This window comes from Acomys minous, assembly GCF_964271855.1.
Source record: "Acomys minous genome assembly, chromosome: 15".
Lineage (NCBI taxonomy): Eukaryota > Metazoa > Chordata > Mammalia > Rodentia > Muridae > Acomys > Acomys minous.
Window position 1 is genome coordinate 57,532,452 of NC_140497.1, and position 14,898 is coordinate 57,547,349.

The 14,898-nt window shown below is 43.9% G+C and overlaps 1 protein-coding gene across 1 annotated transcript in view; it reads left to right on the forward strand.

Annotated features, from left to right (window-relative positions):
• CWH43 (cell wall biogenesis 43 C-terminal homolog) overlaps positions 1–13,480 on the forward strand; it is a 55,807-nt gene extending 42,327 nt beyond the window's left edge. Inside the window, exons 15-16 of the mRNA XM_084759469.1 lie at positions 1,728–1,883; positions 12,838–13,480. Coding sequence (XP_084615595.1) covers positions 1,728–1,883; positions 12,838–12,916 — 235 coding nt within the window. The 3' untranslated portion in view covers positions 12,917–13,480. The remainder of the gene's footprint in view (positions 1–1,727; positions 1,884–12,837) is intronic.
• Positions 13,481–14,898: the final 1,418 nt, after the last annotated feature.

Below are 14,898 nucleotides of genomic sequence, written 5' to 3' on the forward strand. Positions count from 1 at the left end.
CACTATCAGCTTTCCTGTCCCCCCACTCTGGCTGGTGCCCTATTTTCTTTTATCTTTCCATGGCATGTGCTCTACACAGGAGCCATCTCAGATCTCTGCCTCAACCCATCTGGTGGATTCCAGTTTCCTTCCTCTCCCTCCCTCTGGCATAGGAATCTGAGTCCTCACAGGTGTGTGCAGGGAGTGTGCAGGGAGGGTTCTGCCACCTGCATCCCTCTCTCCTCACAGGTGTGTGCAGGGAGGGTTCTGCCACCTACATCCCTCTCTCCTCACAGGTGTGTGCAGGGAGGGTTCTGCCACCTGCATCCCTCTCTCCTCACAGGTGTGTGCAGGGAGGGTTCTGCCACCTGCATCCCTCTCTCCTCACAGGTGTGTGCAGGGAGGGTTCTGCCACCTGCATCCCTCTCTCCTCACAGGTGTGTGCAGGGAGGGTTCTGCCATCTGCATCCCTCTCTCCCAAGTTCTTTGCCTTTCACATTCTTCCTTCACTGTTGCTGCAGCTGATTCCCCCCCCCCCCACACACCATTCCTACCGCTTTGCTTTCTTATCCTTTCCCCTACACTCACTCCAGCGTGTCTTGCGTCCTCCTTATCATCCAATGTCTTGTTCCTTGGTTACCTTTCTTTTCTTTTTTTTTTTTTTTAATATTTATTTATTATTGTTATGTATTGAGTGTTCTTCCTGCATGTACACACACCTGTAGGCCAGATCACATTACAGATGGTTGTGAGCCACCATGTGGTTGCTGGGAATTGAACTCAAGACCTTTGGAAGAGCAGGCAGTGCTCTTAACCACTGAGCCATCTCTCCAACCCCCCATGGTTACTTTTCAAAGAGCTGCTTTGTGAGCATGCTCTGTGAGGCAGCGATGTCTGCCGACCAGCACTCCTTACTCCCTGGACTTTCCCACGGGGCTCGTCAGTCACCACCCGATAGATTTTGTGCACACACACTTGCTGAGTTTGCCCTCCAACTAGGACCTATGGCCAGTGAGAGCAAGGACCTCATTTTACTACCTGCTCACCTTCCAAAACATAAAACACCACGACACAAGTTTACTTCATCAAATCCATAAGCGAGTGAAAACGATGCAAATATCCTTTTTGCAAGAGACCAAATACAAATGATTGACAAGAAACCCCTTCTGCCAAGGTTCTCCACTTTCCCACCAGAGGACTTTGCTGGGAACTGTTTGGATAATGTGTACAAGTTGTTCTGACTTTTCCAGAGACCCGAAAGCTCTAACCCAAACAGGATGTAGAATAATTTTTCATACATAGAAAATCTTTGATTTTAGACTAGTAAATGTGCCTAGAAATATGCATGAGATATTTGGATTTTGAAAGGTAAGAAAATTTACGCATGCGCTTCTGTCATTCTGAAGGAATCCTGTTATTAACTCAAAGCATAATTATATGGAAAGCAGTTTGTGTCCCTAGAGTGTTTATTCCAGTACAAAAGTAGAGCAAGGTTGCTAGGTAGAGTTAATTAAATCTGTGTACACATTCCTTATTCATTTACCATGTTATGAAAGCAGTATTTCTGTTAATATTTAGGGTAATAAGTCAAGTTAATTCTAACCATGATACCAAATTAGAGCCAAATTAGAAACAAGAAACTAGCCTAATCCAGAAGGTGTTAGCCATTACATTTGGGCCTTTTGCTATACTCACCAGAGTATTTTCATAATGAAACGTTTTACAAACCATTTCTAATTCTGCTCCAGGTTGGGTTATGCAAGAATTTCTCATGCTGAGCTGAGTGACTCTGAGATTCAGATGGCCAAATTCAGGATCCCCGATGACCCTGCCAATTACAGAGACAACCAGAGGGTGGTCATAGACCACAGGGCAGTTCCCAGGAGCATCCAATTCAACCCCAGGTGAGTGAGCGCCACAGTGAGGGCCTTTCTACTGTAGACAGCAAACACAAGCCGCCATGTGCCCTAACAGAGCCCGCGTAGCACCTCATGTGAGCTCAAAATTGTGGTAGATTCTAGACCCTTATTTCAAATGCAGGAAGCCATGATAAAGATTCTGACTCATGGGTTGAAATCATAATCTTTGCTTTCTGGAATGAAGAAATGGGTTGTAGGCCTAGCCTCAAGGAAAATGTCCCATTGTCATTACCACTGTCACTGTCACCATCATCATCGTCACCGTCACCAGCAGTGCTACCACCACCAACATCATCATTTGTCACCACCACTACTGCCACCACCACTCTCACCATCATCGTCATCACCACTGTTACCATCATCATCATCATCATCATCATCATCATCATTCATGTGACCATGACAGTGACTATTTGAGCATCCTGTCCCAGATCTCAGCTCTGTTCTAGATTCTCTGTGTGTTACCTCAGCTTAACTCATTGGGTCATTAACTGTTGTTACTAACATCTTGTAGAGGGGGAAGTTCAGGCTGCGGAATATCGCTACATTTGCATGTAGCAGACTAGTCCTGACAGAGCTGACAGAGCCCTTGAGGAGGAAGCAAGCCCATTGGCACCATGGGGTTGCTGTGATTTCTCACTGGCTGCACCTTCCTTTCAGCCTGAGGGCATTTGAAGACTGTCCTGCTTAGTCTTGCCCCAGCTCAACTTGTTAGCACTCCCTGTGGTGGTGCTTGGTTTGAGGACTTAAAAAAAAAGTGTCCCTAGGTTATTCTAATGGGCAATTCACACTGACGCTGGGTGATTCTCTTACATTGCAGGCGTTCTACAATGAAAGAGGTACTGAATTTCACTTTGCTTAGTTTTTAATAGTGGTTGTCCAAGAGATCTGTCTGTTGTCAAGCATATGGTCTGAGCATGTGCTCTCTTCTCTGCCACAGTGGTTGGGGAGACAGGACTGTCATGTCAACCCCGGCACCGAACATGGCCTAGATATTTTCATCACTGGGCATTTCTACATGACCAGGTCATAGCTGCAACAGTTTCTCAGACTTTGTCAGGGACAAAACTGCACTTCATTTCATCTGTTTGCTTCCTCGTACATCCCGGGAGGAGACTGCCCCAGAGTGTGGTGATTAATGTAAGGAGAGGGAAAAGCCAGCCTTGCTTTGCTACTGTGTTTCCCTCCTGCTGTGTAAGTGCTGGTGGAGTCAGCCTCCGTGTTCTTGCCAGAGGAGACAGGCAGGACTGCATGTCAGTAGCCTAGGACAAGTTTAAACTTCAAAGCGCAGTCCCTACTGAGCACGGATCACTTTTAGAACACATGTCTTAGTTAGAGCTTCTATTGCTACAATGAAAAAACAAGACCAAAAACAAGCTGGGGAAAAAAGGGTTTATTCCACGTATGCCTCCACATCACAGTTCATCATCAAAGGAAGTCAGGACAGGACCCTGGAGGCAGGAGCTGATGCAGAGGCCATGCAGGGTACCGGCTTACTCTCCATGGCTTGTTCAGCCTGCTTTCTTATAGAACCCAGGGCCACCACCACAGAGGTGACCTCCCCACCACCACTACAATGGACCAGGCCTCCCGCTTGAATCACTAATTAAGGAAATATCCTAAAGGCTTGCTTGTAGCTCAGTCTTATGGAGGCATTTTTTCAACTGAGGCTCCCATCTCTCAAATCACTCTAGTTCATACCAAGTTGATATAAAACTAGCCAGCACAGGGTTCCATCTTTTTGCTGAATGAGATGACTTCTTAAGTGGAAAATAAAACTTTTGGGCCGAGAAGATGTCTTTTTTTTTCTTTATTTTTCACATACCAGGAGTGTGGCAAGAGCCCCCAAAACCTATTTTTGGTGAGTCACAACTGCCGACTGAGCCAAGACAGCTGTGGTTGAGCTAGACCTATTTTCTTGTTCAGTTACAAGAGTGAGGAAGGACTGAGGGGGAGACCTGTCTCTGTTACTAAATCCCGCTCAGGGCTCTTAAGATATAGTATTTCAGTAGTCTTAAATATTTGCTGCGTCATTATTAACTTTTGTCACACTGCCTTAGATGTAGACAGACTACTCACCCTGTAAAACTGAAGTCACGTCCTTTGACCTGTGCTTTCTGCCAACCAGCCTCAGGTGACCACTGCTACCATGCTCTCTGCTTCTGCAAGTATAACTTTTAAAAAGCTCTACTTGAGAAAACACGCTCCCTTGTGCTTCTACTCTCTCTCTCCCCCAACTCCTTTCTCCTGAGGATCAAACAGGCTAGACAAGCACTCAGCCACTTAGCCATGCCTCAAGTCCTTGTTTTGTTTTTAAATTTTTCTTTGAAATAGGGTCTCCCTGCATTGTTCAGGCTGACCTTGAACTTGCTATCTAATCCAGGCTGGCTTTGAACTGGCAATTCCCCTGCCTCTGTTTCCCAAGTGCTGAGATGACAGCCTGAGCCCCAGGTGACTGGTTAGGTCACTGATCATAATGCCTCTAGGTTCATCCATGGTACAGCAGAAGACAGAATTTGCTTCTTTTTAACGGCTGAGTAATATTCCAGTGTGTGTGGTCACAGGTCAGCCTTGGATGCGTCACTCCTAATCCCTCAGGAGCTGTTCTTGTTGTTTGAAATAGTTTCGCACTACTGATTAGGCTAAATGGGCTGGGCCAGCGCTCCTATTTGATCTGCCTGTCCCTGTCTCTCCAGTACTTAGATGACAAGAACATGCCACCACACCTGACTTTCAAAATGGGGGTCTTACTTCCCCTTGGTGGGGAGGCCTGTGGCACTCAGAGGAAGAATAAGCAGGCTACCAAGATGAGACTTGATAGCCTGTGACCATATGGTGGGGGAGGAGGTCCCCTTCGGTCACAGACCTAGGGGAGGGGAATAGAGTGAAAGCGGGAGGGAGGGAGGAATGGGAGGATACAAATGAGGGGAAAACAATTGAGCTGTAATCTGAATAAATAAATTAAATAAAAATAAATAAATAAAAGGTAGGACTTAGGAATCAGACTCCATGGTTACCCAGCAAGTGTTTTACTGACTGAGCTATCTCCCCGGACCCCCCTTTAAAATCCAACTTTTAAGTTAGCATACAAAGTCACGGGTTTCATTATGGAATTTTCAAACATAATGCATCCTTCTGTTCTTATTTATTCTCTTCCCCTCTGCCATCCTCCTGCTAGCCTTCTCCCAGGCAGCATGATGGAGTCACGTCACAAGTATTCATTGCTGTCTCTTCTTCATCTCCTCGCCCTCCTCTTCCTCTCATCCACACTCCCCTTTATAGTGTTCATCCCCCACAGACACACACACACACACACACACACACACACACACACACACACACACACACACACGTGCACATTTCGATCTGTACTTCACACATTAAACATGTGGTACCTGTCTTTTTGAGTCTGGCTTATTTTGTTTATCATAATGATTTGCTGTTGCATCTACTTTCTGAAGACATTATGATTTCAGTTTTTCTCTTTGACTAAGATTCCATTGTGTGTATAGGCCACATGTTTCTTTTTCATCCACTCATAGGTTGCTGCACACTGAGGTAGGTTCCATTTCCTGGCTATTGTGGATAGAGAGGTCATACATGTGCATGTGCCGGGGGGGGGGGCGGTCTCTGTGGAATGTCCATTTGCGGTCTTTTGGGCGTATACCCAGGAGCGGTATGGATAAGCCATATGGTAATTCCATTTTTAGCTTTTTGAAAAGCCTCCACATGGATTTCCATAGTGGCTACCCACGTTTGCATCCCCTTCAGCAGACCAGAAGTAGCCTCTTTCCCCATATCTTCACCAGCCTTTATTGTCACTTATTTTCCTGAGGATAGTCATTTTAATTGGGGTAAGATGGAGTCTCCAAGCAGTTTTAATGTTCATTTCCCATACGATTGAGGGTATTGGATACTTTTTCAAATATTTTTTGGCTTTTCATGTTTCTTTGTTTGAGAACTGTATATTCATTTAACTTGCTCAATTTACTGCTTGGATGATTATATATATATATATTTTTTTAACAGTTCTTTCATATATACTAGATATTAATTACCTGGCTGATGTATAACTGGCAATATTTTGTTTTTGTTTTGTTTTGTTTTCAAATTCTGGAGTTTTTTTTTCCCCTGCATTCTGGTGATGGTTTCATTTGCTGTGTAGAACCTTTAAGCTTTGTGCAGCCCCACTTGCCAGGTCTGCTGGCTCCTGCCTGGACTGCTGTGGTCCTTGTCAGGAGGTTCATCGCCTCGCCTGTGTCCTCGAGTGTTTTGCCTATGTTTTCTTCTGGCAGTTTCAAAGTTTCAGGGCTCCAGTGGATTCTGAATTGATTCTGGGGCTAAATGAGGCTCTAGTTTCATTCATCCAGACATGGAAATTCAGCTTTTTTGAGCCACTTGTTGAAGAGACCATCTTTCCCCAGTGTGTGCTTTTTGACACTTTGTTGGCAATTAAGTGGCTGTAGCTTGTGTGGGTTGATTGCTGGATCTTCTATTCTATTCTCCTGGATTGAAGGTCTGTTTCTGTGCCAACACTAAATAGTTTTTGGGGGAAATGAGAGAGAAAAAGGTAAAAGATGTGGGAGGGAAGAATAAATAATAAATGAACACAAAAAGAAAAAATTAAAGATTGCTTGACAACGAAAAAATGTGCAGACAGAATTAAGTGAATGTATGAAAGGAATTAAAAAATAACAAAAATTTATTAATTATATTTTTATGTATAAGTGTTTTGCCTGACGTCTTAGGGTTTTATTGCTGTGAGGAGACACCATAGCCAAGACAACTCTTATAAAGAAAAATATTTAATTGGGGCTGGCTTACAGTTTCAGAGGCTCGGTCCCTTACCATCACGGCAGGAAGCATGGCAGCCTGTAGGCACACATGGTGCTGGAGATGGAGCTGAGAGCTGTGCATCTTGGAGAGACTGTGTCCACACTGGGCATAGCGTGAGCATTAGCGACCTCAATGCCCACGCCCACAGTGACACACTTCCTCCAACAAGACCACACCTACTCCAACAAGGTCACACCTCCTAATAGTGCTGCTCCCTCAGGGCCATGTATTCGCACACATGAGTCTAAGAGGGCCAGACCTATTCAAACCACCACACCTGCATACGTGTGTGTGAACCATGTATGTGCTTGTTGCCTGCGGAAGTCGGATGAGGGTACAGAATCTTCTGGAACTGGAGTTAAGGATGGCTGTGAACCATCACGTGAGTTCTGGCAATTGAAACCAGGTCCTCTCTCAGAGCAACAAACGCTCTTCACTACTGAGCCATCTTTTCAGGACCTGTAAAGATTTTTTTTTTACTATAACTAAGTGAAGATGTGCAGTAAAAAGAAAGTGGAAGCACAAGAAAAAAGACAGGATTGGCTTCGCTTCTTTGTGGATTCTCAAACACTGTGGACTGCGGGCTCCAAACACGGCAGCTCTGTCCGCTGAACCCGGAGGCTCTCATCTCTCCTGTACTTACGCAGATGCTGAGCTTGTCTTGGATGCGTGTTTACCAACTGCCAGAGCTGCTGCACTTAAATAGCTTCTCTTGAGTATCAGGGAGGGGCCGCTGCTGGCCACACTTGGCTTTGCTGTCTGTGGGCTAGGCTGTAAAAGTAACCTCTATTCACCGGATTTAATCGTCTCTGAAGCTTACTGCCTCCTGCTAACCTGGGTCTAGTCCTGGAAGCTCCTAGCCTCCACACAATCTAATCTAGGCCTGGAATGCTTTCAACCTCTGAGACTTACTGCTTAGTAAGCTCACCCTTTCTTGTTCTTCCTGAGCTCTACCTGGCTGATTCAACTCAGCTGTTCTGGCTCAAACTTGTCTTTAAGTTGACTGATTCAAACTGGCTTCTCTCATCTTCTGGCTGAATTGCTCTTCCTGACCTCAGACTAACTCTAGCAATGTGTTCTAATCTTCTGGCTCCTTCTCATCCTGTGGCTCACTCTGACTTCCATTCTGTCTAGCTTGTTCTGTCTTCAACTTCTCTGTAAAACTCTCCTGGTAAAAATGTCTCCTTTCTCTCCCTCGCTCTCTGTGTTGCTCCCTTAAGCAGCTTCCCTTTCCTCTCTGTTCTTGTGAAAGTTAGGCATATCCTATTGTGTCAACTCTTTCTCTGATTTGTTACTTTCTCTGCCACTTAATTAGACATCACTTTGTTTTCGAGACAGGGTCTCTCTGTGTAGCCTTGGCTGTCCTGGACTCACTGTGTAGACCAGGCTGGCCTCGAACTCACAGCGATCCGCCTACTCACTCTGCCTCCCTAGTGCTGGGATTAAAGGCTGGTTTAGACATGACTTTTAAACACGGGTACTTCCTTCTACAAACTAACTTTGCCTTTATTGTTTGGTATTAAAGGCGTGTAGCACCATGCCAGGACCTAAACTTTCTTTACCTGAAAGTTGCTCTATACTAGACTGGCCTTGAACTCAGAGATCTGCTTACCTGTCTCCTGAGGTTAAAGGTGTGTGCCTCCACATCCCAGTGTGTCTGCATTCTAGCCGGATCTCACAGACCTAGGTCTTTGGATGTAAACTCTTGCCAGAACAGCCATGTTCTGAATTAAAATTCCTCTACATTAGGCAGGTTCTCTGACACTTCCAAGACTCCCCTATCACACACACACATACACACACACAAACACACACATACACAGCCTCCTGAGGTAGGTATTCTCACTGGAGGACATCTTGGGAGTATGCCAGAAATGGGCCAAAGCAACCACAGAACTGAGATCTCCATACTGCCAAAATACACAAGGACTGATCATGTCTAGACAACGCATCAGTGGGTGTCAAGTATCCTCCTATCCTGCTAGTGTTCTGGACTCTACAGTAGTAAATAGCAGACAGGAGCCCCCACCACCCACCCCCAGCGGTACACCTGCTGACCTAAGGCACAGGAGCATCTAAGTCCAGAGTTCATGACACCTGCTCCCAGCATCTGGGCATGCTGCCTCCCTTCCTGCGTGCCCCTGCTTGAGCGGAGCTTCCTGCAACCTGTGATTTTTGGCTTGCCAGCATCTGCTTCCCTCCCTGCTTTCCACAACAGCCCCCAGGGCTGTCTGTCCCTCACTCTGAAGCTTTGTCCAGTCAAATTCAAGCTTTCTTCTGACTTGTTCTCAGGTGCTCAGCTCAAGATGGCTTAGCTTCAAACAACAGGTCCCCTTCAATATGACACCAACCGCCCCCTCATGCAGTCATACAGAGGAGCACAACATGACTCTTCTCCACTGCTGACCCATCTAGACGCTGAGAGGAGCTACCATGTCACCAAAGCCTCCAACTAGATCCAAGGTTTTGTGTGCATCACGGGCATGAGCTGAGGGCAAGATTGCTCACCAGGGCCACCTGACTTCCCTTCGGCATGAGGTTTCCGTTTCCCCTTCCTCCTGTGGAAAGCCACGCGGAGGTGGGGTCAGCATGGCTAGCTTCCTTTTGTCATGTCACCATCTTTCTCTCAGTCATTTTGAGCTGTCCTAAATTTATTATAACAAATTTATTATAACAAAGGATCAGTTCTGGAGAGTGTTCTGTGTGCAAGTTTGAATAGAATGTTTGTTCTGCTGCTGTAATGAAATATTCTATGTGTATCTGTTGAGTTCATTTTGCAACAGTGCCATGGTGGGTCTGTTTTATGCTGCATGTGTTGTTGAAAATGGCTTTGAATTCCTCTTCTATGAATGCTTTTCTGTGTAATCTCCCTTTATATACTTAGGTGATTTGATGTCACATGTATATAAGCGCACGACTGCTACACTGCATTGATGAATCGACTCCCTTTATCAATATATGATGACTGTCTTTGTCTCTTGTGACAGTTTTTGTCCTGGACCATCTTAGTCGGGTGCAGGTCGGTAGGAATGAGAGCTTTTGAAGTGTCGGTGGGCAGAGATAGGCAGGTGACGAACAGAGACAAACCAGGGGTAGAGTTTGAATCTGAATGTATTTTGAAGACTAGCAAGCCAGGTTTTTTACACATTTTTGAAGTGTGTGTGTGTGTGTGTGTTTTCATGGATATATTTTTTCATACAATTCAAAATACAGGATGCAGAGTAATAATATTGTCATCAATCTTGAATAATCATTCATAAGTCATTAGATTGGTATCAGTGCATGTGCCCTCTTTATCAAAGGTCAGTGTTCTCTCATTATGCCAAACATCTGTGAGTCAAGACAGTTTTTTATTTTCCTTAGCTCTTTCGTCACTATCTGGAGCTTTCTCAAACACTTTATTTGTAAGTCATAATATAAACTATGATTAATCCTTAGTCATGTTTTTATTAACAAGTGGGATGGAGCTTGGTGGTAAAGCCATCTGGATGACCCTTGGCTGCAGCCTCAAGTTAAGGTGTCTCCTAGCAACACAGCTACATTTGAAAAGTTCCTGACATGATAGTAGGTCAGAAGAACAAAAACAAAGACAGGATATTCCAAAACAGATGAATGAAAAGAAAACTGCAATCATTTACTCCTGGCAGGAACATCAGACCTATTCCAGAAGGCTCTCCCTTGGGTAGGGGTCATCACCTTGGGTTCTGTTGTAATGTTTGTCACACAGACTCCACTGGCGGGGTTGTGACAAGTTTTTAGCCTATTTTCTCTGTTATAAGCCTAAGCACCCTGTTCTCTCTTAGTTGTTGGCTGAATGGAGTGTCTTTGCAACCATTCATTTTCAGCCTGTGTAAGCTATTAAAGATAAATTGAATTGTACAGGCAGCCTATAGTTGGATCTTAAAAAACAAAATAAAACTCATTTGATTTCAATTTGTTTCATGGGTGGAGAATTTGATCCATTTACATTTAAAGTAATTGATAGGCAAGAACTTATAGCTGTCATCAAACAATCTTTTCTTGATGGCATTGTGGGTCTTTTATTGTATTATTCCTCCCCTGATACCTTCCCTTTTGACTTGATTAATCTACTGAAGATATTTCTTTGTAGTTCCGGGAGGCTTATGCAGAACATCTCATAACTCATGACTAAGACCATATTTACCCTTTTCCCCTCCCCCTTGATACTTCTATCCTTTATCATTCTCCCACCAAATTTCATGTTTTCTCTCTCTGTCTTTAAACTCACTGAGCCCACTCGGTGCTGCCTGTATGTGGGTGGGCAGAGGATCATCCACTGGAGGGAGGGTAACCTCTCAGGGATCTCAGTCCTGAACAAAGTGTATTCTTCCTCCTCCAGAAGCTGTCAACTAACACTAAAGGCCTCTGAAAGTGGTATAAGGAAACATACTACTGCAGACACTTTCTAATATACACTTAAAACAGATGTACTGTACCACAGTGGGACAATGCCTCTTCCAAACACCATAGGCTGTCAATTAAAAAGCCCAGTGCCAGGTATAGAGTGCATCTTTTTGAGCTGTTGGTGAGTAGAGTCCCATAGTCCCCCAAATATCACAGGCTTTCGCCATTGCTCCTGGTTAACCTTCCTAGGTTGATGGTAAGACCTTGTTGCAGAAGACACCACATACTTAAGTCATGGGACATGGAGAAATCAAGCTGGTAGTGACCTGGGAGCTTCAGCCCTTCTGACTAGCCTTCATTGTGCCAGAAGGTTCTATTTACATTACCGGAGGAGAAAAATATTCAACAGTCTTGTGTGCCTGTGAACCCTGGGAGCTATAATAATGACCAGCCTGACAAGATATCACCATCGGTACAGTAGTGCATGAGTGTTATGGAAATAACCATTTATTGACGAAACAATTCACATATCTTGTGTATCATAGATGTGTTAATAAATAATTAGATGTATACTTCTTTCCAGTACTTCTATCGTTCACCTGAATTCCTTAACTTTTGTACGGGTATTTTTGCATGTGGATAGTTGTTTAAACTGATGTTTCTGTGAGAGTGTGAGCCTTGGAAAGCCTCACTTTGCTACTGACCTCACACTTGTGTATATACCACGCAATAATGCTAATTTAGCAGATGTAGGAAAAAATACAACATTTTAATATATTACATACAATATGTTACACATGTTGAATATATATGGCGATCTATGACCTGTGTATGCTCACACACACATAAACGCACATATATGCATGTGTGCATCCTATTTGTGAATCTGGTGTTATTCATCTAAGTGGTATGTTATAAACTTTCTTCCACAATAATTTCCTTGAATCATTTTCATGTTTGCATAATAATATTCATTGTATGGATGTATTAAATTTAGGTGGTCGGTTTTATTGATTTTGCACATTGATTCTTTTGTTATCATAAACTGTCTTCTAGGAGCTCTTTCTTTCTTTCTTTTTTTCTTTTTTTTTTCAAGACAGAGTTTCCATGTGTAACAAGCCAAGCCCTGGCTGTCCTGGAACTCACTCTGTAGACCTGGCTGGCCTCAAATATGCATAGATCCACTTGCCTCTACCTCCTGAGTGCTGGAAACAAAGGTTTGCTGAGGTCTTAGCTCTCAGTGCCTTGAGCATTGCGTCTCATCGGCTAAGGCTGTGTGGTTAGTAATCCTTCAGGGAAACAAAGGGAGCCTGTGGCATGTGAGCACCTTAGGGTAATTCAGAAGCCCTGAGCCAAGACAGATTGTGTATAGGTACAAAGCCACATAGATAAACCTTCAGGTGCCTTGGTCCTTTTGCCCGTAATGTAGATAGTATTTAAACCCTGGACTAGAGAGAAAACTTACACATTTTCCCAGCAGCATTATCAACTGATGATTCCTGAGCACTTGGGCTTATGTGATAACCAGGGAAAGAACTTTGGAGTTAAAATTTCAACCCACCTTTCCCATAAATTCTTTGTAATTTCATTTGATTCATCACTTGCTGTTTTATAAGTTGATCTTTTCAATACTCATTTTGTGATAAGTAGGTAAAAGTACAAAAACTTGGAATTGAAGTTTTCTGTAGAACATCCTCCTTTCTTAATAGTTTTCCCATGTCACTTATTTCTTCTTTAGATTTGGCTCTTACAAAGAAGGACACAACCATGAAAACAACCACCATTTTCACATGAATACACCCAAATACTTCATTTGAACTCATCGTTGTCATCAATCAGGGAAACCATGTAGCCGCCCAAAGAAGAGTTTGATGAAAGTGGAAGGATACACATGAAGAACCTCAAGAGTTAAGAAGTGTGACATCAAGCCAGCGGTGGTGGTGCACGCCTTTTATCCCAGCACTTGGGAGGCAGAGACAGGCAGATCACTGTGAGTCCAAGGCCAGCCTGGTCTACAAAGTGAGTCCAGGACAGCCAAGGCCACACAGAGAAATCCTGTCTTCAAAAACAAACAAACAAATAAACAAACAAAAAGAAGTGTGACATCATGCAGTGGGAATTCCATCAATTCGTGAGCTATGTTGCTTAATAAAGGCATCTCTGGGGGCTGGAGAGATGGCTCAGAGGTTAAGGGCACTGACTGCTCTTCCAGAGGTTCTGAGTTCAATTCCCAGCAACCACATGGTGGCTCACAACCATCTATAATGTGATCTAATAATCTCTTCTGGTGGGTGGCATACATGCAGGCAGAGCACTGTACACACAATAATAAATAAATAAATCTTTTTTAAAAAGGCATCTCTGTGTGTTACCTGTGTTAAAAAAAATTAGAACCTTATATAATATAAGAAAGACTCAGGGCTGGAGCTGCTGTAGCTCAGTGGTAGAGAGCTTGCCTGTTGTGTATGAGGTTCTAAGTTCAATTCCCAGCACTGCCAGAAATAAAGGGAGAAAAGAAACAACTGGCTTGTGGTTGTTTTAACAACATTTAGAGCCCAGTGGTGATTGCCTGTAATCCCAGCACTCAGGGAGACAGAGGCAGGCCTGTCTGGTATACAAAGTCCTAGGACAGCCAAAGCTACACAGAGGAACTCTGTCTCAAAAAACAAAGACAAAACAGAACAGCAACACTTAGGCCAGGGAAGATAACTCAATGGGTAAAGCACTTGCTGTGCAAGCATCAAGACCTGAGTTTGGATCCCCAGCACCTCTGCAAAACACCAGTTATGGCAGCACTCCTCCACAGCCCTAGTGTCGGGAAGTGACAGAGTCAGGTCCTGAGGGCTCACTAACCAGCTAATCTAGCCAGTCTGTGACTGCCAGGCTCAGCGACAGACTTGGTCTCGAAAAATAAGATGCAGAGCAATAAAAGAAGACACATGATGTCAATGTCTGTCTTCACAGATAGAGAATACACATGCACGCGCGCGCGCGCGCGCACACACACACACACACACACACACCCCATAATGGCATAGATAAAATAATTGTATAGTTATTAATAATCTTAGGGAAAAGACAATGTGTACTAAATGATGTCTATGGTATTTTCAGGTATACTGTCCAGCACACTGTTGAAGAGACTGAGCATAAACCACCATCAATAGAAACAGCATCCAAAAAAAAGCAGACCTAATAAGGCTTCCGGGGTGGGGTTTACCAGGTCTAGACCCTAAAGCAACTACAATTCCCAGGGTTAAGGACAAACCAAGCTTGACTATTTTGGCAAGAAATTAAAAGCGTAAAGACTGATCTAATAGACTGGAAAAGAAAGAAAAATAAATTCTAGAACTCTGAAAAAAATACAACTGAATTGAAAAAAAAAAGCACTGACATGATTTAGCAACAGAATAAAATAGTTGAAGGAAATTGGTGAACTGGAAGATAGGTCAGAAAACAGAAACAAAACCCCACTGATCCCGAGGTGGAGAGACAGAAGGACAAATCTCAAACACACTTTTTAATGTCTACACAGACAATATCCCTGCTGTCTCTACAAGTTGCGCATATTAACCACTCCACTGATAACCTTATGCAGCGGTGTGCCCTGTTCAAGTACACATCTCTAGCTACGCAAAGTCTGCAGCACTAGCGTCGTGACATAATGTCTTTAGCCCGTGTTTGTTATTCCTGTGCCTCTAACCATCATGGCTTCAGTGATGCTAGCTGTTGCTGGATTCCAGGACAAAATGATGGCCCTGGTGGCTTGAGTGTACGTGCGAGGGAGAGCTGTGGCTGA